The sequence below is a fragment of the Pyrenophora tritici-repentis genome, chromosome 4 (assembly GCF_003171515.1).
Source record: "Pyrenophora tritici-repentis strain M4 chromosome 4, whole genome shotgun sequence".
Taxonomy (NCBI): domain Eukaryota; kingdom Fungi; phylum Ascomycota; class Dothideomycetes; order Pleosporales; family Pleosporaceae; genus Pyrenophora; species Pyrenophora tritici-repentis.
Window position 1 is genome coordinate 832,872 of NC_089393.1, and position 27,999 is coordinate 860,870.

Genomic DNA, 27,999 nt, shown 5'->3' on the forward strand with positions numbered 1-27,999 from the left:
GATACGTCGGTGCACTATATCAAGTGTGAATAGCACGTTGACCTTCGTTATTTCTTTGGGGAAATGTATTTGAAATTGAATTTATGCATTTATTGCTGATGAGTGTGATACTCTGGTTACCCTCGATGCAGATGGTGATTGAGCCGCAATACCGAAGATATGGTTTTGAAATCAATCACAAATCATTTGTAACTTGCATCCCTAAGCAACCCGTAGCTTTTGTAAGCTGTTATAACGCAGCCCAAAATAAGAAAACACAATAACCCATAGCTTTCGAAGACCTGAGACAGGCCGATCCGTAATAGTAAGATAAATGCAAAACTCCATTTCAGATCGTTTGCTGGCGTCAGATTCTCGCACAGGGGTGCTCGAATACTGTCCTGTTTCCGTCATCCTCTTGACAGACCACCATTGCTAAGCACTGTTTCTCTTCTTCTGTCCTTTGTCTCCATCATCAATCTGCTACTTCCTCAATTCTTCCAAGCACACTGCTTTGCATTGCTCGGAACTTGAAAAGTCGCCTTCTCGGTGGATGACATCGGCCAGAAATTCTTTAGGTAACTGGAAAAGGATTGATTTATGCCGGTAATTCTTGTCTCTTGCAGAAACAGTGCAGAAGCCTACAATCATGATAATTCTCAGAAAAACATCAAGTTTGGTGAGGCTGTACGTGTATTCGACGGGATCCACGATATCCTCCGGGCGTTGTCTATATATGTTCTCTCTTGGGTCAGTGGTGATATTCTCGATACAGCGCGATAGCTGATCGAGGATATCTTTTTTTTTAGCTCAATAATCTCGTAATCCGTACTCAGTTTGTAGACATAGAGAAGGTTAAAGGCCGTGTGCAGATCGAGGAGTCCATTTGTAAGGCTCGCACGGCTTGCTTTAAACGTGCTAGTATCGTTCGGAATCTCTTTGAGCCATTTCACAAATTCGTCAAAGCACACTTGGTCGAAACAAGTAAGCTCAATAGTTTCAGAGCCCTGGCGACGCTGCTCCAGGATATTTTGCGCTAATTTTGGCGCATGAGCCTCGAGTAATGCCGTGGATATGATGAAAGTCATCGATTCGTCACCGTCGGCAATCCTGATTTCCAGGACGCCGGCGAGCATGCTAGACAGTGTGAGCCAAGAAATGCATATGCTTTGATCCATATGGCTTACGGGGCTCTATGGCTGCAGCTCGGTTTATCGTTCTTATCGGCCATGGTGGCTGTTGTACGAGAGAGATAGAGGGAGTGAGTGTGTAGGTTTGTGGAAAGAATTGATGGATGGCAGCAGTCTCGTACCCGCCGGTCACGCTATTGCACGCAAGTGAGACAGAGCATCCACACTCAATTGCGCGCAAGTGTCGGTAACGGAGGAAAGGTGAGAGAGGAGAGCAGCACTAGTGAGAGATTATTACGCTAGTCGCTCGTGACTACCTCACGGCCAACATCATCTAACCCGAACCATTACACTCAGAAGCAAATTACCCCACCCCACGCCTTGAGTAACTACGACCGCGGTAATCCCAGAAGAGCAAGAAGACGATGCGCGCAAGGTACATTTCACTCCCCCATACTCAAAGTACAGACTCCAGCTGACCACGAAACACAGCACCACCGCTCGCAGTTCTGCGCTCGTCATCGTAGAGGTTGGCGCGGAAAAGACCAAGTACACGGTTCATCGTTCGTTTCTCACAGAACATTCCGAGTACTTCCGCAAAGCCTTGACTGGGTCCTGGAAGGAGGCTCAGGAAGGTGTTGTCACGCTGGAGAATGTCGACTGCGATGGTTGTAAGTACATATGAGCAGCGTTGAGGTTTGTGACTATAGTAGCTGACCAAAACAGTCAATATCTTCGTTGACTGGATGTACACGCGGAAGCTTCCAAGAATCCCTGTCAAACACGACGACTCAGACGATTTGGGCGACTCGAACATATCGATGTTGAAAGCCCTTGTCCCTGGCGATCGTATTCTTGCGCTTAATTTCCATCGAGCGGTGCGCGATGCAATTATCGAGGATCTCATAGTAAACTGTCCTTGGTACAAAGCCATCATCTATGGGTTCGCCAATCTTCCAAAGGATCATCCTGTCTTAGATCTCATGGTTGCATCACACTGCCTCGACTACACTGATAATGATGACACTAAGGAAAATGGCGATTTTCAGCGCAGATCGCAACTACCAGTTGATTTCCTAATACGCGTCATGCTTCGCTATAGCTTCATGAAGAGCCAAGATTGGAGTAAATGCATCCTGGATCCGTGCGATTATCATGGTCATGTATCAGAGGAGGATCGAGAGAAGTATCCTGTGAAGATGAGAGGACTGAAACAAAAGACGTAGGAGGGTATGAGACGCGTGGAGAAACAAAGCGAATGAGAACCATGAGAAGGTACGAGACAAGTGGAAAGGATTTTGAGCAAAGGGCGCACGATGTACATGCGTCATATTCAATGCTATGCCAGCAGTAGCGTACTCAAATCCTGGATAAGTTACATACCCGCTTCCACACAAGCAATGATATGCGCCTACTCCATGCCAGATGCAGAAACAGTGAAACCCTAATCATATAAATGCCAGATAAGCATCGATTGCGATTAATAATCATTTGCGCGGAGGAGTTCTTCGTCATAGGTCATGCCATTGATTCGCTTCTTGAGAAACTCAAAGGCGGTAAAGAAAATTGCATTGACCATGCATGATCGAGACATGGAAACCCCCAGACCTAGACTTGATTAGGACCCAGTTGTTGAAGAGAGATGTACATTCGCTTACCTCTGTACATCCGCCGACTGAAGAACTCTATTTTTGGTCTGGTTGCCTTGTCTTTGCCTCCGACGAGGCAGTTGCGCTGGTAGATGCTTTTTACCGTATCGATGGGAAAGATCTGTATGATTTGTCAGAATTTTGTATCCAACCTGCGTTGTCATCGATTACTTACGCATGCCCAACTGACCAATCCGCATACTCCACCAGCTATAACCACAGCCAATGGATGGGTGGGCGAAGTTCCGCGTGCATTTGCCAGGATCTGTTTCACACTCTCATATGTAACAAAATAGATGCCGGTACCGATGGAATCTCGAACTATGCCAAGTCAGCCTCTCCGCATCTTCCATTCATGCTCCAGTTCACTCACGTAGATGTAAATGAAAACCGGAGTACAGGCCTCCCCATCCCCGGTGTTTGACCAGATTTTGCGCCGTCTTCCAGGTTCCCAAATTCTGGTAGCTTTTCCGTATGGCTTCGTTCTTACCGCCACCGTCGCTGCGCTCGGCCATCAACACGGAGATTTGGGCACTCAATTTGGTCAATTCGAAAGGACCTGAGATTAAGATTAGCCAACTACACGTACATGTAGGACGAAGGTGGCCATACATGCAATTACCGTAATGGCAGCACCCGCATTCACACCTGCCAGACCGAAACACGCAACTGTCGAGAGCGTAGGCCATGCGCCTCTCGTGTTGGCGATGACAAGTGGCGAGCTTCCAGTAGTCTGGTAGATCCAGTTGTCGAGCGCGTACTTGGTTCGCTGATATATCGAGAAGGATACGGTACGGACGAGGGTAATGCTTGCAAGAGGAGACCAGACCCCGCGATAGAAACCATGAAAGCCTTCAGTCTTGTAGGTATGGCGAACGCAGTCAGTGAAGGAACTGAACTTGTAGCTGTGGGATGTTAGCCGTGTTCTGGGTAAGCTGAGGGGGCCGGCATACGCTTGCAGTCGGGTCTTGACCGAGTCCAGAGGATACTGGAAGCTATTAGCATTCTCGATTCTCACGTGATATCGCTCGCTGTATCTGTACGTACTGCAGCAAAGGTGGAAAGCAGACTGCTGGAGCTTGCGGCGACCTCAGTCCTATACCTCTTGGTCCATCGCTTTGCCTGCTCGCTCCGCAACACAGCTCTTGAAACCTCGGTCAGATCACGCGGCCTATTCGGAATGTCCTTTTGTACATTTGGCCTCGCTTCCTCCTGCTCGGGCATACTGGCTATCGCTAGCTGTGGAAGACGGTGCTGTCTTCCTACGGCAGTCGCGATCGGGCCAGCAGCCGGGCAAGCTCCATGAAGACCGCTGCGTCGCCAAGCTCGATACGAATGGCGTATATGCGCGAATTGTGTGGCGTGGAGAGACTTGGGGTAGAGGGCAAGGTTGGGCGACAATGGCGGGCGGTATTGAGGGTATATGGACGTCGATTGTGGTGATGGAATGGTGGGGTTGAGATCGCGCTTTGTGCTACGAACAGCCCAAAACAGTCTAATGGCCACGGAAGGATGAACTCATTGGCTGCAGAGGAACGATCGACGCGAACTATCACTATCTGCACTTCAATATGTCTCTACGAACAGACAATAACACTCATTCCATGCCCCCGAAGTCGTCAGCGTCCTCGCCCCAATACGTCGTGGCATCGCGCCGGCTGTCACGCACTCAAACCTCGTGGCATGTTGCATGTTTGATAGCCACCACAACGTAAAATGCGGGGTTGGCTTACATGTGAAGCTCTACACATCCTGGTTTACATGCATATCCATAGCTTCAACGAATCACCATTCATCAATACGGCAGCTGCGGCATCTGGGTAGGTCCTGTTTCGATCTTTGCGCCATGTCATGTCGTGCGACTATGGCGTCCTGAATCATCAAGCCTTTGTTATTATTCAACGTCAACCGGTCAAGAAAGCTTCAATATGTGACAGAATGTGTATGACAAGAAGCTACCGGCCGCGGACCGTGGTACGTACCGGTAGCTCGTAGCTCCACTTGACCTCGCCTGTACCGGAGTTTGCCTCGTTACCACCATCGCATCACTAAAGAGACCGAGCAATGCTTAGCTGTTATATGGGGTCATGTGCCGCATGTGGCGCGCTGTCGACCCTTCCCTAGCCTCCACGGAGTAGCATGCAATAAGTGATCGTTTGGTGTAAGCGTAAAGCTTATGTTGGGACTTTATACTCTACGAAGGCCTATACGTTGCTGAATGTCAATCTGGTATACTTCCCTCGTGTGCGTGTCCAATTACACGGCAAAAGCGCGTCGTAAACATTTGCCTTAGTCTTTCTTTCCCAAGATCTTCCTCAATTCTGCCTCGTTTTCCGACCTCTCCACCGGCGCCTTCTGGTTTTCCTCAACCTTCTGCTGTTGCTTCTTCTTTTTCCGAATGTCTCCCATGAGTGCTTCGCTAAACGTCCCTTTATCATCGTCTAATTTTTCCATCTGCCCATGCCGCCTCAGGCTCTCCTTGTGCCAGCTAATCTGCCCACCATCTGCCTCGCGGTGCTTTTTTGCGTTGAGCTTTGCGGCTCGTATCGAAGTTCGAGCGTAGACGAAGAGGAGACCAGCCATTGTAAAGGCAGCTAATGGCGCCATGATTGTCTATGTATATGTTAGCACGTACAGCAAATACATGTCAAGCTATGAAGGCTTACACGGCCATTGATGATGCCTCGACCCCGCGTGAGACGGGCGCGTGCGTTTGCAGAAGTTGGTTTGGAAGTTTCACTAAGGCCATCGGCGGCCTTTGGCATGGAAAGCCTCCCTCCCATACTGAGATTATCAGAGGGATTGAATGCTAGATGTAGACCTTGTGCATGCGACGTGCAGCGTGATGCGTTCGGGCTCGTGGTGGAGCTTGGGACGTGAAGGATTGCGGACTTCAGAAGGTTGCCTCACGATTCACGATCCGGGGAAATTGGTGCTGCTGTCATGTGTTGGCATATCTCCTACCAACATCTACCGAGATCTCTTGCATGGACCACAACATACAATCACCGCTATTGGAGACGCGAGTGCGGGTGTTGGGAGTGGAGTGCACCATCGATGAGGTAATCTGCAAGCAGCTATCGAAAGCGGTATAGCGCATTGACGTCTTTGCTAGGGACCGAGGTCGCGTCATCGTCTATTGATACTAATCGCAAAACTCAAAAACCTCGAGACTGGATTTAAAGATTATCAAGCAGCATACGGTGTAGCTTACACAGTAGCGCATAGTAATATGTACGTCGCTCCTTGCATCGTCAATTGCGTCCAGCCAGCAAATGCTTCTTAAGCCGTACAACAAACTGCAACTGCACCTGCACGTAGGATTACTAACGTCAACCAATCCAGTCCGTGACTACTGCCGCATTTAAAATTTAGATGCCCTCGCTATTTCCATAAGTATCCACCGTGTCCGCGCTGCATCTTTAATGCAAAGAACTGCGACCCTTAGACTGCGAGCTCTATCGACGAGTCTCCGTACCACTGCCCCTCCATCCACTCGACAAACCATCCTATCTCGGTCGCACTTCCACCCTCTGCCAACAGCAGTGGCATCCTCACGCCTATCGAAACTTTCATCTCATTTCTCCACATCCGGCATCAATATGTCGTCCAATACGAAGGAGTGCGATTACCTAGTGTTGGGTATCGGTAGTGGTGGTATTGCCTCTGGTCGACGAGCAGCCAAACACGGCGCCAAAGTCATTGCGATTGAATCATCACGATACGGCGGTACCTGTGTGAACGTTGGTTGTGTACCGAAGAAGGTGACTTGGAATGCCGCAGCCATTGCGGAAACCTTCAAGGACGCGCCCGCATACGGCTTCCAGGTTGGCGGCGTACCGGACTTTGACTGGCCATACTTTAAGAAGAAGCGAGACGACTACGTCAAGCGCCTAAACGGCATCTACGAGAACAACCTGAACAAGGACGAGATCGAGCACTTCAGAGGGCGTGCGAAATTCGTTGCAAAGGACGAGGTCGAGGTTGCACTCAATGACGGAGGTGTCCAGCGCATCAAGGCGAAACACATCCTCATTGCGACCGGAGGACGACCCATGATACCCGATATTCCCGGCAAGGAACTTTGCATCAACAGTGACGGTTTCTTCGACCTTGAGAAGCAGCCCAAGAGTATCGCGACAAGCGGCGCAGGATATATCGGTGTTGAGATGACTGGTATGCTCCATGCCCTGGGCACGAAAACACACTTCTTCATCCGTGGTGATAAGCTTCTCCGGAGTTTTGACCCTATGATCCAAGACACTGTAACCCAGGAGTATGAACGTCAAGGCATCAACCTGTACAAGGGTACACAAATCACAAAGGTAGAAGATATCGGCCATGGACTGAAGCGTGTCACCTACCAAGAGACTGAGACGAAGAGGGAATCGACTGTTGAGGTCGAAGAGGTCCTCTTCGCGACTGGTCGTGTGCCGGAAATCGAAGACCTCAAGATCGCCGACTTTGGCATCAAGCTCAACGAAAAGAACCACATCGTGACCGACGAGTACCAGAACACGTCCATCCCTAACATCTATGCCATCGGAGATGTTTGCGATCGCGGCTTTGAACTCACCCCTGTGGCCATTGCCTCTGGCCGTCGCCTGTCTGACCGTCTCTTCAACAACCAGCCCGATGCACACCTGGAATACGAAAATATCCCCTCTGTCGTTTTCGCCCACCCCGAGATCGGTTCGATTGGCTTGACTGAGCCCGAAGCCCGCAAAAAGTATGGTGACGACAAGATCAAGATCTACAAGACCCAGTTCACAGCCATGTACTTCGCCATGATGGACCCTAGCGAGAAGCAGCCCACGGCCTACAAGATCATTTGTGCAGGTGATAATGAGAAAGTCGTTGGTCTGCATATCTTGGGTCAGGGCAGCAGTGAAATCCTGCAAGGATTTGGTGTGGCGATTAAGATGGGTGCAACGAAGAAGGATTTTGATAACTGTGTGGTACGTGGTATTCTAACCTTCCTTTCTTGTGCTATTGTCCGTCCCTTGCTGCATATGCCGCAATTTCTCGCTTACTCGGATGACGAAACCGCATTGTCAAGGTTCAAGGATGGTGACAGCACTCGAATTTTTATACTGATGCACATCGATGCATACTGATTCAACGAATGCTAACTTACGCTTCACAGGCTATCCACCCAGTATCAGCTGAGGAACTTGTCACCATGACTTGAAGAACAGCTCATTGACGACCCGTGCACGCACATATCTGATTCATGACGACGTAAATATCAGCAGATAGACTATTGGGACAAGACTATGGAAATAAGAGACATGATCTTCACTACGCTGCGGTATCCGTGGATCTTTTATGCACAGGCCTCTTCATACGAAGCGTATCCCACCGTGCCACACCTCTGCATGTACACCGCGCGCCGACCCTCCCATTGCCCATTGCCACCGGGACTCATTACCGACATAACGCACGCGTTACGCAACTCTAGCCGCCCAAAGCTATGAAGCGCCCGTTGACCCAACTCTCCCCATCCTTGTGCGTTTTGCTTCGGTCCCTTGACCCGCATACGCTCCATACGTAGCTTGCTTCACGCCCAAACATCACAGAGAAGCCAGTATCTAATGAAAGGGCTTCTCCACTTCCTTGGAAACAGGCCTGCCACGTTAGGGGTTCCTCCCCACGGTCTTGCAGCGTTTGTAAGTAGCCGGTGGCTCTCACGAAAAACACCTCTGCTGCACAACTAACGGGGCTCTATGCATGACTTGCTTGCATGTGATGATGACTTGACCGTTTACCGTTGCTTCTCCTTTTTTTTTCTGCGTAGAGTCGTACACGCGTGTATACGTTAGCCGATGTAGCCTACATCGCCCTGATTCATGAGAAGGAATTAGAGTTGTTTTGGCAGTGACATGTCGTCTGAGTCGTCAGTAGGTGAAAGTGCGGAGTTTGGGCAATGCGTGCTGATCTCGGGATGATCACTTATGCGCCGTAAGTAAGCCACATACTCTCTTTCACACACGCATACACGGCTGCCTATCGATAGATGAGCAAAAAACACCATATGGTGCACTGTATACTGATCACATGATTTCTACGTCTAGTTTTCCGTTCATCTGTACCGCCCATCTAGGCCTACCATGACCTTCGCAGACCATCTTCCTCGTCTTCGCCGACGCCGACGCCGGCGCCGACGGCAGCCGTTGCTCACTTTTCACACCGCACAGCCTCCTCCAAATCTCCTTTACCAAACCGCACATGATTCAGAATTCACCCCTGAAGAAAAACCATGCATCACATGTCACATATGCTTACCACAGACTGCAGAATAGCCACGCAGCTCCAGAGACCCTGCATCAACGCACCCACACTTTCCACTACCCTGACCGTCCTAAGCTCCCACTCCCGTCCGCACCAACGGCTCTTCTCTTGCTTCTTTTCTTCCTTCTCCCCTGTCAACGCTTCCTTCGCCGACACCGTTCACCAAGCTTGCAGCGCTCCGCAGCACCCTAGCAAGTGACTCGCTCCCCTGCTTCCTTCTCGCCCGCGGATCATGCTTCGCGATGCAACGCAACGCAAACGTACGCACAGCCAAGACGACGTTATTCACTAAGCCCTCGGCTGCAGGCAAGGAAGCGAGGGGCACAGACGCTGTCAAGTGTCATTGTGTGTTGTCTGGGTTTAGTGAGGGCGAAAAAGACCACTTCGTGTATGTACCACCGGTAGATATTAAAGTCAAACAGTTGGACAACGTGCGTTGCCTGTACATACATAGTCTTGTAAGTGACCCGAGCCTATCATAGACACCGAATTGCGCACGTACCCACGAGTGAATGGAGTAAGGCGTCAAGGTGCGTTCGCCCCAACTGCCCGTCCACCGTGGGCGGATGCAGTCGAGCGATGGATCGGTAAAGGATGCGTACGTGTTTGCGGGGCGACGTTGAAAAGACGAAGCGGAGAGGGCGTCTCCGAGCTAAACGGTCTACCGTTTTAAGCTTCTGGACTGATTTCTTGGTTTTGCTACTGCTGTTTGGTGTAGCGAGATGAACGGGTACAGCAAACATGTACCGGCATCTGCATCCGTCATGTCAGCAGGTAAGGACCTTGTTTGCCCAACAACACATGGTCATGCCGTGACCCACGTTTTTTCCCCTCATCTCGACTTCGTATTCGCGCCGCATGTCTCAGTATATTATTTTTATCCTTTCGTTTCCTAACTTACATCCCTGCGACATTGTCACATCACATCATGTCAGGTTTCAAGTGGTATTATACCGATAACGACCGATACCGATACCGATACTTTCCCGGTTACTGGGGCGCGAAAACAACATGGTATCGATCAGGTATACGAGAAGAAGAGGACGGAAGAGGGCATCTGTAGGCGTAGCCGGCAACTTACTGTAGTCATGTTGTAAATGCTAAACTAAGTGTAATCGTGTCGTGTGTGTTGCGCGGATCTCAAGAAACCACACACATTCCCACTATTGCAACCACAACCAGCTAAGCGCACAAGCCCGCTCCTGCTCCCCTCCACACATCACCTCTCCTCCTGTCCTTGATAATCATGCGATGTGCGCGGAAAGGATCGCTCCCATGCTTGCCGCACTTCCCAAGCTAGACTCTAACTAGCAACTCAGCTCCGCGATAAAGTGGACAAAGCAGCCTAAGTCGTAGTCGTAAATCATGCTCACCATGCCCATCATCATCATGACCATGCTTTGCACTTACGGGTGGACTCCTCCCCCGGATTCCCCTCCGCACCACTTATTCAAAGCAAGCCCACACTACCGTACGTGCTACTATGTGGAGAAGAGGGCAAGTTCAAGACCACAAGTCATGACCTGCATGAAAATGGGGAAGACGAACAATGGCACTTCAGTTTGCTTGTATGTAGCTAAGTAACTTGAACATACACATTAGAAGTCTTAACAGATACTCACATATAAACACGCCCTACTTATCAAGTCGAGTAACCTGCCTTGGATTCACAATTGCAATCCAGGGTCTGGTCTACCAGGGTCCGCTCTAGTTACCAGGGCATAGCAAGGCAGGGGCTCAAGGAACAGGGAACATCACGCACACACCCTCCTCTCTTTCGCTTTCTTTCATACAAACATCTCGTAAATTAAAGTATAAAATAAACTTAAATAGAAACAAAAAAGGTGATATTATACGTACATGTATATATAGATTGCAGCCTCCCGCCCGTCTCCGTCGCCGAACAAGATCCTTGGTAAATCTGTTCTAGGGGGGTCTTGGTCCTTAGTATGATGAATCCAGGAAGGAAGACGAACAAGAGCAAGGCCAGGAACAAGAAAGAAGGAAGCAAACAAGCGCAAGACCAAAAGCCCAGAGAACTAGTTAGACGATCAATCGTAAGATTTGATTCGTTCACCCATAGATATCATCATCGTCATCGTCATCATCATCACAACCGTAATCGTCGCACCTTCCCAGACCCGAAAAGCCTCAAAGACAAAAGCTAAACCAAATAACCGATCACGTGTAGCCCAAAACAACCCATGTCTCCCTCGTATCTATCGTCCCCGGCATCAACCCAGCACATCCCTCCCTCCATATCGGTCCATCCACACAAGCTCACACACGCACACACAGCAAAGAGTTCTAGAATACCCGGGATTCCCGCCCGACAAAACCCCCATATGCGAGATACCGCGCCAAATAAGAAGCACAAGAACAAAAATGCTAGCTAGGTAGACAGGTAAGGGACCCTTGTTTGAATACGCAAACAGTCAGCGCGGGCTATGCGAACACGGCATCCTACCTCACTAAAGTTATTTACCGTACTTTGGGCGCCTCGAATCAGATGGCTTCCGCACGCAATGCACACCCCTCAGCGGGTGGAGTGCCGATTAAAGCACCGAAGCCGACGCCGTCTCGCCTGCGCTCTTTCGCTTTCTCTCTCTCTCTCCCCACCCTCCATGACGCCCACTTCCCGATGCTGCACTATCAGATAGAACCGGACCCTGCCTACCGGGCGCAAACTAGCGTGAGCAACCAAACATGTGCCACGGTGCCTGTTCCGCAGCAAGCACAGTGAGACGGAGTGGAGTGGTTTTGTACCATTGAATTAATTCTGTGGACCTTGTGCGGCAATTGTGTTACTATCGCCTATCTTTTGCGAAAAGCGCTTGTGGATTTGCCGAACAAGTGGCTATTATACAAGTTTGGACATGGCGGCCGTGACGTTCGTTCAACGTGGCTTCCGGGCTATGAAGCCAGCCTCAAATGCGCTCCAAAACACCCCTATTTTGGTTACACGGAACCCTAGTTTAATCCGACTGTGTCGCCTTGTTGAAGAGCCCTAAATGATAGCCATCGCAGCTATTGTAAAATGTACTCTGAAGTGAAAGTTCTGTGCAAATGTAAACCCATGTGATGATCATGGGCAGCATGGCCGCCCCGACGGTCCGCCGTGATATTGCGGGGCTGCCCACTCCGAAATCTCGAGCCTGTTGCGGAAGTGTCGCAATATCAACCACTGTGACCTCCCAAGAAGAAATCTAGCTCGCTTGGGCCGCCTCTGCTGACCTCGTTCTCTGCGAGTTGTTCAAGCAAAGTCAAAAACGGATCTTTGCTGTCAGGGTCCGTATGCGCCGATGCACCTGACGTACTTCCTGCACCTGGGGTTGCCTGCTGATCATAAGGAATCGGCATACTCAGTCTCGGGTCGAGATTTAACGCAGGGTTGTCTTGATCGGGGTTGAGATTTGCCGGGCGACGAACTGGCGATGGTGCTAAGCTTGCAAGCTGCGGCAATGGCGAGAATGTGAAATTTGGCGAAAACGGAAGGTTAAGCCCGCCACCGTTCGTGTTTGGGGGGTTTAGTGAGTTGTTCGGTAATGGCGGTGAGTAGGGCGATACGTTCGAATCGGCGGGAACAGATCTGGTGTCTCCAGGGCTACCATTCGTTTCCGAAGTATCGGCATCCGATGGCCTGTGAGTATGTACGATAGGCGGATGTGTGGCTGATGTGGGTGTAGGGGGGATCTGTTGTGGTTGTGTCGGTGCTTTTACAGCTGAAGTTGTTGCTCTCCGCCTCTTGTTTGAGTGACCGTTGGTGTATTGCGGTCGCTGTGTTGGTACTGGTCGCTTTTGGTACTCTTGAACGTTTCCAATCACACCGCTGGTTAGATACATGTTGTTTCGCTGCTCAATGTTGAAGGTCGCGAGGCTGTTCTGGTAAGCGACTGTGCACGGTGTATAGCTCGGACTACTTACCCTTCATGGATGGAATCAACCGCAATGTCCATGAAGGTGATGTGCGATCCGTCAAAGACCTGGCCGGGATACCTGTCGAAAAAGTCTTCGAGCTGGAATACTGGCGCATAGCGCATCGGATTGCTTGCAAGCGATTGAACAAGCTCCGTATGGCATCCATAAATGGTCTGGAGGGTGTCTCGCTGGTGCTGAGCACCCGCCCATACGAAACGAAGCTCGGATAGTTGCTGTATTTCACGAGATAGGAACTCGGCGCTGACGGAAAAGACCTCGCCTTCTCGCCCAGGGTAGTGAGCGCCATGGACGTGAATGGTGCCTGCTGTGCACACGCAGTAGCCGACAAAGGCTGGCCAGTCGATGATGGAGGAAGCCCGTCCTATCTCAGCAAGTTCCGCGATGGCGTTCGCATGGAGGAAGCACAGGTTGGTCGCTTCGATTTGCCAGGGTTGATGTTGCGACGTTCCGGATAACTCTGCCAAATCTACAGGCAAAAACGGACGGTAGATGAGGCAATGTATGAGGTGGTAGACCAATTTACTCAGAACCAGGATGGTGCTGTCCGGCTGGCCAAAGAGGGCGTCGATGGATGAAAAGGTATCCTGCGTCTCAGAGGCCCAGACGTCGAGTTCTTGGCGGATCTTGGAAAGGTTGGAGAGAGAATGCCAAGGAAAGTGTGAGTCCCCCTTGACGCCTCCGGCCGCTAAGTAGCGATTTGTTATACCCAGGATTCGTGCTATGCCGATCAACATACCCATGCTACCTTGTCCACATTTTCCTGTGGCGCCCATATACTGCAGATTGCAGCCGTTGGGAAAATAATCTCCTTCGATTAGCATGGCGCCCGGGTGCAGCTGCCAGCTGGGTAGTCGCAGCACGATGGATTCATCCGCGACCAGGGAGGGGCGTTTGGAGCCAGTTGCAGCGAAGCGGTCCATGAGGTAGCAAGACCAGAAGAGACGTCGTCGGCCCTCGCGTTCGGCAGGCGTAACCTTGAGGGCATGGGGTAATTCGCGGTGTAGATCGAGCGCAAATGCCATGCTTATGGCGGAGTCTACAGGGGCATGTTAGCACAAGGAAGGTGCGGTCGGCATGACATGTGCATACTCAGCAGCATCAACGTCTTCTTGCCCTTGCCCAGCTGAAAGCTCGCTTGCGAAAGAAGCAAAAGCGTCTGCAGGGTCTCGATCGAGGGTTCATCAATATCGAGCTCGAGGCGAGCGCGGCGGGCATATTCCTGTCCGATGCGCACTGCAGAGCTGTATCCTCCGAAGTGGGGTGCATATCTGGGGTAATATATTAATTGTGTTCAGCATCTTCTCGGGCACGTCCGTATCGTACCTGGCGCTCACTGCGTAAATAGCATAGGCTAAGTGGCTCGGGATCTGATTGGCCTGTAGTCGCTGTCTAGTAGTCGACTCGTCCAGGATGTAGTAAGGTTTTCCATGGATTCTGGCAAAGTACGTGTCTACCAGCAGGTCGGGTGCTAGCGAGGGCGATTGGATGCTAGACGGTCGTGTTAGCTGTGTGTCAGGTGCAAAGTTGCACACAGGCTGTAGTAGGTACCTCGGCTCCACTGGCGACATCAACTGCTGTGCTTGATGCATAGCATCTGCATGGTGGGGCGAGGCCTGTGGAGGAGAAAGTGACTGCGACTTTGCAAGCTCTGTTGGCTTTCGGTCGACGTTGGTCTTCTCCTGCATGGCCGTCGTCGTGGTGCCAACTTCAGATGGGTCGTCGCTCTTGCCCTCAGACACGAGGCGCTTCTCCAAGCCATCGACGCGCTTGAGAAGAGCCTCGAGGACGTCCGTCTTTGGACCTCGTTTTTTGGGCACGGCATCTGCAGTAGCAGGTCAGCTTTGATGTGCAAGTGACTGAGCAGAAGGGGTCAAAATGATGCCACATACCGTATATACACGGGCAGTTGAAGACCTGGCAAGCTTCACAAGTTGGCCGTGTGCGGTTACACTTGATCTAAGCGGGCCGTCAGCATTGATACCATGTTGAGTGACGATAACAGGCAGGATAGAGGGGGAAAACAACCTTTCGCTTCCGACAACTCTTGCAGTTCATGGCCTCTCGGGGCTCGTTTGAAACGCGGCGGGCCGGCAGACGGTCGATACCAATTTGAGGGCGTGCCATTGCGGCGGCCAGTGACTGCGAGACTTCGGTGGACATAGCGAAGCTATAAGACGGTGGACCAGAAGCATATTCTGCCTGCAAATAACCGTTTGGCCGCGAACAAGACGTTAGGAAGAAGAAAGCACACCAAAGTAGCACGGTGCAAGGTCCCAGTTCAAATTAAGGCCTTTGGCAGCGGGGACAGGCAGGGGGAGGCTTGATGAAGCGGGAGCGCGAGCCAACTCGGATGCGAGTCGCTGCGGTGCGTCTACTAGAAGGATGCAGATGCGTGGATGGAACCGCTGGGGAGGACAAGGACGCGTGATGACGATCCTCGGACCATGTACTATACGCAGTAGCCTCGCCCCGGTAGAAAGAGTCAGACTCTAACCCAGGCACGCACACATGCATACACATACTGCACACCCACTCACACCTTAACCAAGATAGCCAGCCCAGAGACGCTGTGGGAGACTGGCGGCCGCTGGGCCGAGGCGGCGATACGACGCTGGATAGGCTTGTTACCAGCCCTTGCAAGTTCTAGGCGGCTGCGGCGAGGGCAACCAAAACATGACCATTACTGGTATGAGGCCAGCCCGCCCGCCGGTGCTCGAGTTGCGAGGGAAATCAAACCCAGGCCAGACAACTTCAACCCCCCAGACAGCGCACCGTGCCTCGGTTCTGCCCCCCATGCAGCAGCTGCAGCAATTTGGACACTTAGATTGCGTCCGTCTCACGCAGCTATCCACCATGGGCCTAGCTGCCCCTTGTAGCGCCGGACTGCCTCGCATTTGTTCTGGAAATCTGGGGTATCGCCCGCACGCCAATCAATTCACGACATCCCAAAACCACCCTAACAACTAGCCGTCCTGCGCTCGGCAGCCCTCGTGCCCGGTTACGCTTCCCCCGAGGAACTGTGACATGACTTGTTTCCCGGTCGTTCTCTTCTCCCTCACCATGGCACATGGCACATGGCATTGCCCGAACCCGACAAAAGAAAACGCCATGGCCAGACTGACTCCGCTCGCTGACTGTCACTCAGCATAGTGCTGTCACCGCTACCGCTACCGCTGTCACTGCATGTGCCGCCATACCGCCTAGTGTCACGTCGCATATACTTCTGCACGATTCACATGTAAATCAAAAATTTCCTGCCCAAATCACTCAATCGTCTCAAGGCTCCATTCTTGCTCCCGCTAATTCTAAAAGTGTCCCCTTCCAGACGCCAAACGCACAAAGTCATAGCATACGTTCTGGCCCACGAGTTTCCTAATCGTTTCAACTGTTGTCCATGCCGATACGTCATCAATGCCATATGCAGTCCACCCTGCCGATGTGGCCATGGCCAGTGGGTCGGCCTTTCGGGGCCCACTGGCCAGGTCGACAAACACTTTTCCAGCTGCAGCTCTTGTTCCTGCTGACCCACGTCCGTTTGTGGCGCCATTGGTGGTGCCATTCCGACCCCCGACCCTGTAGTGCTTCAACAGGGGCACCACGAGCAATGACTTATCCGCAGGCAGTGCCGAGATGATAACGAACGGCTCTTGTAGCCGCTTCACATCCTCAATCGACCGTACCGGTGACACGTCAGTAGACAGCGGCCCTTGCGACTTGAACCCTATGGTATATATCGGCCCAATACCAAGGTTCTTCAGCGCAAACAGCGACGCCGACGCATCGGCCTCGTTGCTAGCCAGCAATAATGCCGCTTGTCCACTGTATGCAGATGGCACAAAGTCACGGGTAAGGGTGGCCCGTATACCCTTCCACCGGGTATTGTCGCCAATGAAGGATGCATTGCTGGTCCCGGGTCCGACCAGCACAGTATCAACTTGTCCAATTGCCCGAGCGGCGTTGGACAGAGACGGAAGGTATGGCGCTGAGGCTGCCAGCGGCGGGTTGATGTACGCGCCCCCGAAGTTGCTGCGGCCAAGGATATGCTCAATCGAAGCCTTGGGCGCTCGCTCTGCAAACCCAAACGAATGTGGCAAGCTAAGTTCGTTGAAACACTTCTCAAAGAACATGGCTTGCGATGTTGACCGGAAACTCCCGATGCCGTAAATGTCCTGCTTGGGCATCTGACCCATGGTGTGGAGCGCCGCATTGATCTCAGCTGCACTTAATTGCCCGGGTGCTGCTATCATAGGTAGCAACGGATGTGTGATTGGTGTGAATATCTTGTTTAGAGTCCGCGATAGCTGGCCCATAGGTCCCATGTTGAGGCCTGAAAAGGGAGGGTGCGGATACTTTGCCTGGATGGTCGACCGGAAGTACTCGAGCTCGTAGTTTTCTTGCATTGAGTTGACAAGGGCGTACATCTTGACAATATCCCCGTACACCGCCCCCCTTTCGAACAGTCGTTGTGTTTCAGGCGCGGTCCACTTGAAAGTACCTGAGAAGTCGTGGAACGCCGAAATTATCTTGGTGCAAGCCTTATGCTCAGCCAGCTTCCTCCTAATCTCCTCTGGCAGCCACAATTCCACGTCAATGTATTCGCAACCCCATTGTATTGCGCGTGCTAGGTACTTGTAGAAGAGGGAGGGATCATCCATGGGGAATCGTCCGTTTTCCTTTGTACATCTCGTCGTGAAGATGATTGGCAGTTCCGTACGCTGGCGCAGTACCATGACCTGCTCTCCCACATACTTCAGGCTTGGGACCTTACTGACAGTGCCGTCCGGCAGAGGCTCTTCAAGCAAGTCTACTCGTATCTCTATTGCATCTGCCCCGACTGACAAGATATCCAGATTGGGGAGTGCGGCGTGCACATCGGGGAACGTGGTCGAGATCAATGTCGTGCGCGCCTTCTTAGTAAGGTCGCGGTGAGGGCCAATCTGGCCTAGGATGAAGCCCAGATATCGCGACACATCTCGACGGAAAAAGGGCGATCGCGTGTAGAGGTATTCGTAGTCGCAGCGGTCGGTAATGGTCTCGTCCAGCTCGCAGCTTCCGTCCACCCGATGTGTGTTGATGAGTAGCCTACTGCGATCCCAGCTATCCAGTCGCGGCTTAGCCAGCGTGCTGCTTAGCCCATATACTGTTTCACGTGGTCCGGATAGCGCGTCGTCCAGCGATGACGCTGATTCCCAGCGCTGGCCCAGCACGTCGGCGAAGATGGCTACAATGTCCTCCTCGCCTTCGTTATGCAGGATCAACAGTGCTGGCCTGGCACCATTCGGAATCTCCTGCACATCAAGGACCGCCCCTTCCTTGAGGTGGGTGGCGGTCACGCTCGCGGCCTGTACCATGGTGGCCATGGAAATGTTTGGGTTTGGTTGTGCGCTTGTTTCTCTTTGTGGGATTAGCCGTACGTATTGAAGCCGTTGATGCGATGCTGGACCTCGGCGAGGATGCGACGGGCGGTATACAACTGGCAAACTTGGACGGCCGTCGCTACCATCTCCGAAACGTGGTTGAGGATGAGGTGGTGGGGCAGTGTATGGAGAAATACAGGCGTCTCAAACAGAGCGCTGTAAGTTCATCCGTGGGGTCGTGGGATGCAGGGCTAGGTCTGGATTCAATCGCAGAGCGTGGGAGGGTTGAAGAGGTGAGGTAGCACCACCATGTCCTGTGAACAGATGGAAGCACGCAAGCTCCCGTTAAACCCGCGCGTTTGTTCGCTTTAGAGCCGTTCTATGGCTGGATAGTGAATATGCCGTTGCAGGCCACACTAAGCTGGAGCTGTGGGATAGCGAACGGACCAAGCCAGGCACCGTGGTACGCTCCTCGATATCTGGCCTGAATTTATCCGTCGGCATCCCGTCAGGCATCCAATTTCGCACCAATCATCCGCTCGTCCGGTCCTCAAATTATTACAACGCCAAGATGTTTTCCTCCATCGCGATCCTGCGACGAGAGAAATTGCTGACGTTGATGTGTGGGGATTGGTGGAGAATGGGGGGTAGCGTGTGTCGTAGTCGCTGCCGCATCTTTGAGGGGACATGCCAAAGCCAGAGCCAGAGCCAGCTGCGACTCTGCGCCATCCAGAGACATGGCCGCATTTGCGCTTTGTTTATACCTGAATCTCTTGTACGAGCCTCACTCTGTTGATCTGCGAGGCTGCTGCGAGGCTGCACCCGCAGCAGTACAACAGAGGCGTCGCCTCGGTATCAGCGCCTTTCAGCCCTATCGGCCTTATTTCAGAGTGCGGAATACTGCCCCATGGGTTAAGAATCAAGCAATGGGCAAACCGGCAGATCTCTTGGGTCAGCGCCCGCTAATCGCCCACAATACCAACCGTACGATGCAAAAACAAAATGTCCGCGTAACGAACTATCGGCTCGGCATCACTAGAGAGCGAGACAGCCGTCTCTTTAGTGTCGAATACGATTTTATCCGGTACTGCCATGAGCTGTAGATGAAGGTCTAACGTACTTTCGATCGCCTACATCGGTTGTAGATTCGCCGAAATGAAGTACATGTAACCCTGCTCCACTTGTTGGAGAAGAGTTATCGTGGGGTAAATGCTCCTTGGCCCCAGAACTGACTCGGTTAATACGACACCGGCTGCAAAACACAATTTTTGAGCTTTCCTTCATGATACTCATCACTCATCGTTTAACCGAGGGATATTTGGTAATCTAATATGAATAAAACATGCCTTGTTGGTTTAATCAAACCTAGTAGATACGGTACCCGGCGGGTTTAATCGCCGGTAGAAACCATACAGTCCATCAAAGTCCAACTTCAGCTTTGTTGGGAGGTTCTTTGCAGTGGTACGATTAATTTACTCTATCATGAATATCTGTCTCGTCTGCTCAACTACTGTCTTACACTCATCTTCGTTCCTTTCTTGAGACTCGTTCAAGATATCAGCATGACACTTGAACTCGAACTGGCTACCTATATTTTCCTCATCCCAAAGAAGCGTAAACTCTGCGTCCCGAAACCACCTACACTGCTAAAGTACAATAGCGTACTCCGGTTTATCAAAGTCCGAAGACTGTGGCGAAACATGGGGTCCGCAGATACCCGCTCGTGTCATCAATTGAGATGGTCACATGCGAAGATCAGCCATGCATGATGGCGGTCTGCAAGAGTGACCTACGCAACACTAGAGACTTCAACATGTGCACTACTAGCCTCCACGACGAAGGAGAGCTGTTTGGCTACTCTATCAAATGCCACATTGTTGTAGTCGTCCCGTTCAGAACCCAATAGGCTCAGTAGCGATCGTAAAGAACATTATAATTTATAAAACATACACGAGAGTATCGAAAGATAAATCTCAGAGGTAAGTGGTGAAAAAGCTCGGTAAAAGAATGATTGCGGTCACAAGAGCTCATGGAACGGTTCCCGCGGATGAAAACGTCGACAAGATCCTTGCAGGCGATTCGAAATCCATACCAGAACATGATCGATTAGATTTCAGAAAAAAAGATACTAGAAAATGTACCAGGCTTTTCGCCGATAGGTTGTACAGCGGTATGTCAACGTCGTGGCTTCACGGGATCATGCAGCACGGCAGACTCAGAGACACCAGCCTTCCGCTTAACCTAACCCAATGCCCGCAAAAGCTCATTGAAAATCAAGTTCCGTTTCTCGTAGTCGATATCCCAGAAAGTAATGTCAATTGTAACATACACTGGGCAACCCGACATATCTCCTACCCGAGATCGATATCGATGAGCACATTTCCTTTCCCCACGATTTCTGATCTATGGAATGTGTGTTTCTGGAGTTGCTGATCTGATTCATCGATGGATCGGGGGAACTGAGATGGTTCCGCACTCTCAAAGAGTACCAATCAGGAGAGACTAGAAGATTCTACTTCAAGGAGAAGATCGAGGGAGATGGGGGTTTTCCTGCAGAGCCGCTAGACGTGGTAGATGATTCGTTAGAGAATGTGGCTGAGCGTGATAATGGGAAGTGGTGGCCAGTGGTACGGGTTGTGCGCGCAATGTTGCATATCAACCCAAAGGAACGATGTACTGCATTCGAAGTGGTTGAGCGCTTGAACCAATCAAGGTCAAGTAACTCGGGGTTTAATAAGGTAGAGTATGTAGGAAAAACTCAGCATATAACAAGTTAAGAACATCAGAGCGCAAGTACGATAGATATTTCGTTACCAAACTGGTAATCATTCGGTAGGGAAAGAAGGTACCAAATATCATCATTAAACGTAATTGTAATGGCTTGATTGTCGAGAAGGACCCCGAATCTAAATATAGCTGACTCGTATTCTCGTGGAAGACGAGGCATTCTAGAAAATGACTAGAAAAACAATACGCTAAGGGCATGTGTCCTCTCAAAGGTATTGGAATTATCTTCAGCACGCGGCAAGATAAAACTAGGAGAAGGGCTTCGGCCATCTGACTGTAAATAGTGAGCTACCCTTATCTGCTAAGGCGCAAATAGACGTCCCCTAAGGGATGTATTTTCAATAATAGATGAGTTGGTTCAAACGACTTTGATCAGGTGTTGCCGATGGAGAACGAAAGGCATTAAGTTAGTGATGTCCGCAGTCTTGGCATTCTGACCTCATCGAAGATTTCGGGTGCGGCGAACAACGGAGGTGATCCGACGACCGAACTTTCTATCAACACTCACCAAAAGCACATAATGTTTGCAAGACGCGCAATCCCTTCGGTATGATTTACTGGTGCATGCTCACATATATCTATATGCTAACTAAACTCAGGCATTCCGAGCTGCAACTCGCGCGAGCGCTGCTCGCCCCATCCCGAGCGCCCGCTTCCTCACGCCATTCCAAGCTCGACTTCTATCCGATGAAGTTCGCTCTGCAATCGACAAGGCTGTTGCATCGGCGCCGGTAGTCTTGTTCATGAAGGGCACACCAGAAACACCACAATGCGGTTTCTCAAGAGCTAGCATCCAAATCTTGGGCATGCAAGGAGTAGATCCGGAGAAGTTTACGGCTTTCAATGTGCTGGAGGATCAGGAACTGAGGCAGGGTATGTTCTGAAACCTTGTTTTCTACAATGAGCACCATTGGCATCCGACGGCGTAGATGTGCCGCGGATGGCTACACTACTTCACAGAACATTGCATGCTGACAAATGAAAATAGGCATCAAAGAATACTCGGAATGGCCGACGATACCCCAGCTATACGTGGACAAGGAGTTCGTCGGTGGTTGTGATATCCTCATGTCGATGCACCAAGATGGCTCGCTTGCGAAGATGTTAGAGGAGAAGGGTGTAGTCGTTCCTGCTGAACAAACACCCCCATAAGGGATGGGCTGGGCTGCACCATGTATACGTGGATACAAATAATGTATCAATCCACTGTTATGAAATGTATTATATTGCTGCTGACTACAATTGTTCGGGAGTGGTTGCCACCTGAGTAATGACGAGAATGTAAATTCATGAGAACCAATACGTACGCCGCATCACAGCGGGCCTCTCAGAGATACAGAAACTGTGTACTTTCCAGTTTTACAAATTATTCATGTTATGTGTAACAGATCACTTGTAGTGCTCCTTCCTAACCTGACCAGTGCGCCTTCCTCGCCGGAGCCAGAAAATGTCATGGGCCTGTGCAAATCCTGAACATCAACTCCAAGTCTCTACTTACATTTTACGAATCCCATAAATGTTTATTTGAATGTATACCGAGCACAACAAAACACTATCCCGAACGCGCGGCGATACGAGTCCTCCTGAGAAGAACACGATGTCGCCTCCACACGCGAAGAAGACAATCTCAGCAGCCGCAGTCTTCATGAATCAATACAAGAAGTCGAGAAAAGACGATGCCACATTACGAGGAAAGTCGAGCGGTTCTAGAGATGAAGTGGAGGATGCTGATGGTACTACGTTGCTTAGTTTTAAGCAGGGAGTTACAGAACAGAGGCAGTCAGACATGCCACTAGCTATGCTATCTCAAGGTGATTTCTCCCATGGAGTCGTATATGTGCTGGACACTAAGAGTCCCTTCTCCAGAAATCAGCAATCAGTACCACGAGCAGCTCGATGAAACTGCCTCACTCGAAATCAAAAAGACGCTCGGGGACGCCCTAAAAACCGTCAACGAACGCACACTGCCAGCCACAATTCCCAATGGCAACCAGCAAAATCTCAACACCTCCCCATTTATATCCCCCACATCAGCGAAGTATGGCCGTCCAGTCACCAAGCTCCATCCGCCTCCCATCTCACAATTCATACTGAGCCTACGCCACACCACCAGCGAAGGAAGAGTTATACGCTTCCAACAAACACTCGAAGAGCGGATGCAGAACTACAAAAAGCTCGTCGTGGCGCAGAAGGAAGAGCTAGCAACATTGCAAAAAGAATGGGAGACAGTCGTGGGCGAGGTGTGGAAACTGGGCACTGTGTGTCTAGGAGAGGAAACTATGAAGGAGTTGTTGTTCACTGAGCCACGCTTCAATGGTCTCTCATACTATCCCTGCCCTCTCTCCTCGTCGCCGTCTAGAGCCACAGATGCTGAATCCACACTCTTCGTTCCTGAGCAAGATAGCTCACCGTTAGCGAAGAAATCAAGGCCCTGCAAAAAACACGTAACCTTTCTCGACGAGGAAATGTCTGAAGTAAACGATGAGTATACTGCGGCACCTACGAGCGAGTTCCCAGAATTCATATACCAAGGTTCAGATTACCAAGAAGAGGACTTTCCTACTATTCCAACCCTACCGGAGAAAGAGGCCAAGGAATTGAATATGAGGATTGAGGACCTGGGAAGCAAGGAGATTGAGGCGTTTCACAAGATGAACGAGGATCATCAGGCATTCTGGGAGAAGAAGAAGAAGAATGCTCAGCTTGCTGGCGTACAGAAGGAGAACTGAAAGCGAGAGATATGTGAAGACGCGACCGATATGTTGACGATGTATGCACACGATTTCCACGATACTGTATAATCTTTGATCTACAAAAAAATTCTTAAGTTCGGTCTAGTGGAGAGTAACCACACCCCAGAACAAAGCCAGTGCCGTATTGGAAAAAACAAGAATCTAAGTCTAGATGGATATCTCTGGTTCAAAGGAAAACCTCCTCCAACCTCGCTTGCTCCCTTCAACAATCTATACAAGCCCCCCTTTAATCAAAAGAGCTCTTGAAGACGTAACGCTGGTCCTCTGGCTGCTGGAATGGCACACCGAGTTCAAACAGGGTGCACACAGCCTCTGAAAAGTCCTTGAAGAAAGCATCATTGTCCTTGGCATACAGATCCGTGTACTTCTTAAAGTTCTTGTCCTTGACAAGCTCCATATCCGTGGGCAGCATCATGAGGCTCTTAGTCTTGACGTCCTCGAACTGCTTGGGACCATTCCACTTCTTGTACTGCCACTTTTCCTCGAGCAGCAACTTGAAGTAGTCGTTGGTGAGGGTAGTAGGCGAGAAAGTCCAGGGGCCGTCGTAGCCAGAACGGTCGGTGTGGCAGCGGCCCAGAGCGTGGGCACCAGATAGAGCGACCATGGCGCGGTCATCAAAGCCCATGCGGCCGAAGATGGCGCGGATGTGGCTGCGGTCCTTGCTCGCGTCTGGAAGACGGCCGTCGGGTGTGCAGAAGGATACGTCGCGGTCGGTGCGGCCGGCGCGGTAGGGGATCTTGGGGCCTTGCATCTCTTGGATGGCGCAGACACCGGCGAGGATCCAGAGATCAGAGTATGTGATCCAGGGGAAGGCCTCCTTGACGGGCTCGAGGAAATCGCGGGCAGCCTTTAGACCAGCGTTGGCGCCGTGATCTCCTTCGGGGGCGAAGCGCATGGTGGCGCCGTTGGAACCGCCAGTGTTGGTCATCTTGTCGTAGCTATGGTATGTTAGTTTTTGATTCGATTACACAGAGAGATATCAGTAGTGTACTCACGTTCCAGAAGCGTGCCATGCCAGACGAAGCAACACGGGTCCGTAGCTACCGTCATCATACTCGTCGTGATCCTGCAGCAGCTTTGCAATGTGATCATAGACCTTCTGGTAGTCCTCGAAGCGTGGGGTGAAGATTCTCTTGGTATTGGTCTGACCGAACAACTCAGGCTTGTACGTGTACAAGCTGTATACACCAGCACCAACAAGGAGAGCACCAGCACCCCACGCTAGACCAGTGGGGTTACCCTCATGCTTGTCAGGGCCATCCTCCTTGGAAGCATATCCGCGTCGCTGGGTACGGAAAGCGTTTTGTGCGGGAGCGACGAAGCGGGCAGACGAGCGAGTCGACGTGGTGCGGAACGAGGGTGCAGCGGTACGCAGGGCGCGAGAAAAGTTTCGAGAGGCCGATGCCATTGTGACTGACGGTGTGGTATAATAGCCCAACTGACAAAAATATTTGACGTGGCAGATGTTTGTCTATCAGAGCTCCTTGTCGTCTCTACAAAGCTCAATTGAGACTGCGGAGGTAAGGCAGGGGGGCTCAAAGAAGGTAAGAGCACAGTAGATCGTGAAATGAAAGATGCGGGAGGAAATCGGGCTTTAATATTACCGTTACGTGCCTCGGGGCAACGATGGCGATAATCTTTCATCGAGAGATTCTGGAAACAACGGCCAGGAAAGACCCACTTTGATAGCGGCCAGCACCAATCAAATGCATCGCTGACCATGGCCGTCTGGACCCTTGCGATTACGATATCCACGGCCGTCGCTCGCGAACACGCCTTCTGATCAAGATGGCATTATCGTGCCGATTAAGTTTTCGTTTCATTTTGCTCAAGGCAATGAATGACGCGAGGTAGTTTTCGGCAGGGGAAACCTTGGGTTTTGTAGCTGCTGTAGGGCTGGCCCTTTGTCTTGATGCATAATCCGACTTCCAGGTGCTCTGATTCGCTGTGGCAAGGTGGATCGACGCAGGCCAGACACCCAAATGAGGGGTAAATAGAGTGTGAGGCTCTGCGGCACATGCCCTCAGCGGCGAGCATCTTCACCTCGATGCATCGGCTGTTTCTGCTCAGACACCCCAATGTTGGATAATATCAGCCATGCCGACACCGGGTGCTGTTGTGTAAAACATGTTGGACCAACGGGGACCCTGCTATACTAAGCTGCCGAGAATGACTCGTACGATCATGTCCACATGCCGTTGTCCTCCGAAAGCGGCGCACAGCAAAAGTGGGTGCTTTCGCCCAAAGAGGCAGTTTTCCTGACGTGAAGGTACCTGCATGTGAGAGGCTGACTGACAGTCGACACGTGGTACCTGCATGTCTTAAGAGTCAGTGCACGAAGTGTGTCAAGTCAAGTGTCAAGCTTGGACAGATCTATTAGATTTCAGAAACGGCGGTGGCACTTATTAGTGTGAGCTAGAAAGAAAGGAAATAAACAAGAAAATGTTTAAAAAAAAGGACTATCGCGCGAAGAACTCCTACTAGCCTATTGTCCCCGGATACTGTGTTCCCAAATCTTGTACCAAACGCCTTGCAAGGGAATACTCATGTCCATGCTCGTGAAAGTGAATAACAAACACCGCTGCCCCAAACTCCAAAACCATCAATGCAGTAGTCATTACCCGAAACATTACATCCCTCGTATACTGGTCGTCCCGGCGTCACGTGGACAAAGGAAATTATCAGAACATGCGGCCGTCCGGTGGAGGCAAGCCCATGATCATGCTGAGATAGGGATGCGTGTGCGGATAACCGTCCATGCTGCTTGTGGGTGTGGAGATGCCAGACGTCGACGCTGTAGGCGGGCGCGAGTCATCGGCCGTTCGCTTGGCTGCGTTTTCTGCGGCTTCCTTTACAATCTTTGGTTTGAGGAGATCCCATGATGTGTTGTTGGGGTCCTTGGGGATGGTAATGGCACGCTTGTATGACGGGCAGGCCTCGAGCTCCTTGACGCCAATGGGTGGGTGCAGTTGCGATGCCTTTTCCTTGAAGAACATCTTACGCCGCGACTTCTTGGCGCTGTAGTCTGTCGTCCGGGCTGTCCGCTGCATCTCCTCCCACTGCTCCATTTTCTTGGCAAACATCTGACGTTCCTCTACCTTCTTGGCCTTGGCAGCAATCCACGCGGCCAGCCAAGCAGGCGGCTGCTCGGTGGAAGCATCGGAAGCATGGAGTTGTGCCTCACAGTTGTACTCTGCAACGATCTTGTTGACGTCGGAACGCAGGTAGATTGTTTTCAGTGCATGTGTGCTAGCTGGACCGACGCCGACAAAGTTACCCCAAGAATCGAAGATGCCACTGGGCAGAGCCGCGCGGATGAAGGAAATGTCTTCTCCGTTCTGACCCTTGAGCAGTGCCACGGCCTCGTATTCTTTGATGACCTGGTTTGTCAGACAATCCTTGCACATTCGGCGCAGGAAAGCCCAGAAGGTCTTGCGGGTGTTCTAAACAAAGTCAATACGTGTTTCAAACTACGACTGGTGGTGGGAATTATTCACCGGCGCACCACAGTCCATACAGCCGTGTCCGTGGCGTAGATGTGCAAACTGAAATTCGCTAAGTCCTGGAGGTGGGTCCGGCATGTCGGGTCCGTAGTAGTAAACCCTGCTATGCTTCCAGAGCATGGGGTTGTCCCGCAGGAAGCGATAGCAGGAGGCGATTTTACTGCGCATTTCCAGTAGCTGGGCGGGGTCCGAGTAGGAGAGGATGATGAACCAGCAGTCGAGGTCGACGCCCTTGGACAGGACTTTGCCCCTGCGTAACCGCGTCGGCTTGCGCTGCTGCCACTGCTGATTCAGGAGCGGGCGGGCCGTAGCCGTGGCATGTGGAGTCGTCGCATTGCTCGCGGAGCACGAGGAAATGGCCAGACTGGTCGTTTGTTCGTTGTCCCTCTTGCCGTCGTCGCCCCGCTTGCGCTTCAGACTGCCTTCGACCTTGGCCAAGGGAACGTTGTGGGAGCGCACCTCGTGCGCATACCCCGCCCGCTTGCCCGTCGGAGGGCGACAGTTGATTACGGTGGCATAGGCCTGATCGGGCGTCTGCAGAAAGGGCGTCTGCTTGTTGACTGTAAAGGCGACATATTTGGCATTCACCATTCTCGGGTCCGCAGGCCAGC

At 51.3% G+C, this 27,999-nt stretch overlaps 12 protein-coding genes across 12 annotated transcripts; 5 read left to right on the forward strand and 7 right to left on the reverse strand.

Moving 5' to 3' along the window:
• Positions 1 to 638: 638 nt before the first annotated feature.
• On the reverse strand, positions 639 to 1,210 carry PtrM4_090800 (uncharacterized protein; the record flags this gene model as incomplete). Its single annotated transcript, XM_066106937.1, has 2 exons — positions 639 to 1,116; positions 1,167 to 1,210. The coding sequence occupies 2 exons, from the start codon at positions 1,208 to 1,210 to the stop codon at positions 639 to 641; spliced, it is 522 nt and encodes a 173-aa protein (XP_065962605.1).
• A 324-nt stretch (positions 1,211 to 1,534) lies between these two features.
• PtrM4_090810 (BTB domain containing protein) lies at positions 1,535 to 2,335 on the forward strand (the record flags this gene model as incomplete). Its single annotated transcript, XM_066106938.1, has 3 exons — positions 1,535 to 1,545; positions 1,602 to 1,780; positions 1,836 to 2,335. 3 exons carry the CDS (start codon positions 1,535 to 1,537, stop codon positions 2,333 to 2,335), a joined length of 690 nt encoding a protein of 229 aa, XP_065962606.1.
• A 254-nt stretch (positions 2,336 to 2,589) lies between these two features.
• PtrM4_090820 (Mitochondrial carrier) lies at positions 2,590 to 3,982 on the reverse strand (the record flags this gene model as incomplete). The annotated part of the gene is made up of 7 exons (XM_001934468.2): positions 2,590 to 2,717; positions 2,768 to 2,879; positions 2,934 to 3,079; positions 3,132 to 3,317; positions 3,371 to 3,663; positions 3,712 to 3,746; positions 3,806 to 3,982. 7 exons carry the CDS (start codon positions 3,980 to 3,982, stop codon positions 2,590 to 2,592), a joined length of 1,077 nt encoding a protein of 358 aa, XP_001934503.1.
• A 1,065-nt stretch (positions 3,983 to 5,047) lies between these two features.
• PtrM4_090830 (Bud13 domain containing protein) lies at positions 5,048 to 5,541 on the reverse strand (the record flags this gene model as incomplete). The annotated part of the gene is made up of 2 exons (XM_001934467.2): positions 5,048 to 5,371; positions 5,425 to 5,541. The coding sequence occupies 2 exons, from the start codon at positions 5,539 to 5,541 to the stop codon at positions 5,048 to 5,050; spliced, it is 441 nt and encodes a 146-aa protein (XP_001934502.1).
• Positions 5,542 to 6,360: 819 nt separating this feature from the next.
• Positions 6,361 to 7,949, forward strand: PtrM4_090840 (glutathione reductase; the record flags this gene model as incomplete). Its single annotated transcript, XM_001934466.2, has 2 exons — positions 6,361 to 7,716; positions 7,905 to 7,949. The coding sequence occupies 2 exons, from the start codon at positions 6,361 to 6,363 to the stop codon at positions 7,947 to 7,949; spliced, it is 1,401 nt and encodes a 466-aa protein (XP_001934501.2).
• A 4,277-nt stretch (positions 7,950 to 12,226) lies between these two features.
• On the reverse strand, positions 12,227 to 15,148 carry PtrM4_090850 (Fungal-trans domain containing protein; the record flags this gene model as incomplete). The annotated part of the gene is made up of 6 exons (XM_066106939.1): positions 12,227 to 12,926; positions 12,974 to 14,024; positions 14,078 to 14,256; positions 14,312 to 14,810; positions 14,878 to 14,944; positions 15,014 to 15,148. The coding sequence occupies 6 exons, from the start codon at positions 15,146 to 15,148 to the stop codon at positions 12,227 to 12,229; spliced, it is 2,631 nt and encodes an 876-aa protein (XP_065962607.1).
• A 1,139-nt stretch (positions 15,149 to 16,287) lies between these two features.
• Positions 16,288 to 18,339, reverse strand: PtrM4_090860 (DHquinase-I domain containing protein; the record flags this gene model as incomplete). The annotated part of the gene is made up of 2 exons (XM_066106940.1): positions 16,288 to 16,293; positions 16,342 to 18,339. 2 exons carry the CDS (start codon positions 18,337 to 18,339, stop codon positions 16,288 to 16,290), a joined length of 2,004 nt encoding a protein of 667 aa, XP_065962608.1.
• Positions 18,340 to 19,082: 743 nt separating this feature from the next.
• On the forward strand, positions 19,083 to 19,448 carry PtrM4_090870 (uncharacterized protein; the record flags this gene model as incomplete). Its single annotated transcript, XM_066106941.1, has 1 exon — positions 19,083 to 19,448. One exon carries the CDS (start codon positions 19,083 to 19,085, stop codon positions 19,446 to 19,448), a length of 366 nt encoding a protein of 121 aa, XP_065962609.1.
• A 2,204-nt stretch (positions 19,449 to 21,652) lies between these two features.
• On the forward strand, positions 21,653 to 22,284 carry PtrM4_090880 (Glutaredoxin-related protein; the record flags this gene model as incomplete). Its single annotated transcript, XM_001934463.1, has 3 exons — positions 21,653 to 21,679; positions 21,732 to 22,005; positions 22,121 to 22,284. 3 exons carry the CDS (start codon positions 21,653 to 21,655, stop codon positions 22,282 to 22,284), a joined length of 465 nt encoding a protein of 154 aa, XP_001934498.1.
• Positions 22,285 to 22,729: 445 nt separating this feature from the next.
• Positions 22,730 to 23,861, forward strand: PtrM4_090890 (uncharacterized protein; the record flags this gene model as incomplete). Its single annotated transcript, XM_001934462.1, has 2 exons — positions 22,730 to 22,943; positions 22,999 to 23,861. The coding sequence occupies 2 exons, from the start codon at positions 22,730 to 22,732 to the stop codon at positions 23,859 to 23,861; spliced, it is 1,077 nt and encodes a 358-aa protein (XP_001934497.1).
• Positions 23,862 to 24,111: 250 nt separating this feature from the next.
• On the reverse strand, positions 24,112 to 25,293 carry PtrM4_090900 (KatG, Catalase (peroxidase I); the record flags this gene model as incomplete). The annotated part of the gene is made up of 2 exons (XM_001934461.2): positions 24,112 to 24,823; positions 24,881 to 25,293. The coding sequence occupies 2 exons, from the start codon at positions 25,291 to 25,293 to the stop codon at positions 24,112 to 24,114; spliced, it is 1,125 nt and encodes a 374-aa protein (XP_001934496.1).
• Positions 25,294 to 26,566: 1,273 nt separating this feature from the next.
• Positions 26,567 to 27,979, reverse strand: PtrM4_090910 (uncharacterized protein; the record flags this gene model as incomplete). Its single annotated transcript, XM_001934460.2, has 2 exons — positions 26,567 to 27,328; positions 27,383 to 27,979. The coding sequence occupies 2 exons, from the start codon at positions 27,977 to 27,979 to the stop codon at positions 26,567 to 26,569; spliced, it is 1,359 nt and encodes a 452-aa protein (XP_001934495.2).
• Positions 27,980 to 27,999: the final 20 nt, after the last annotated feature.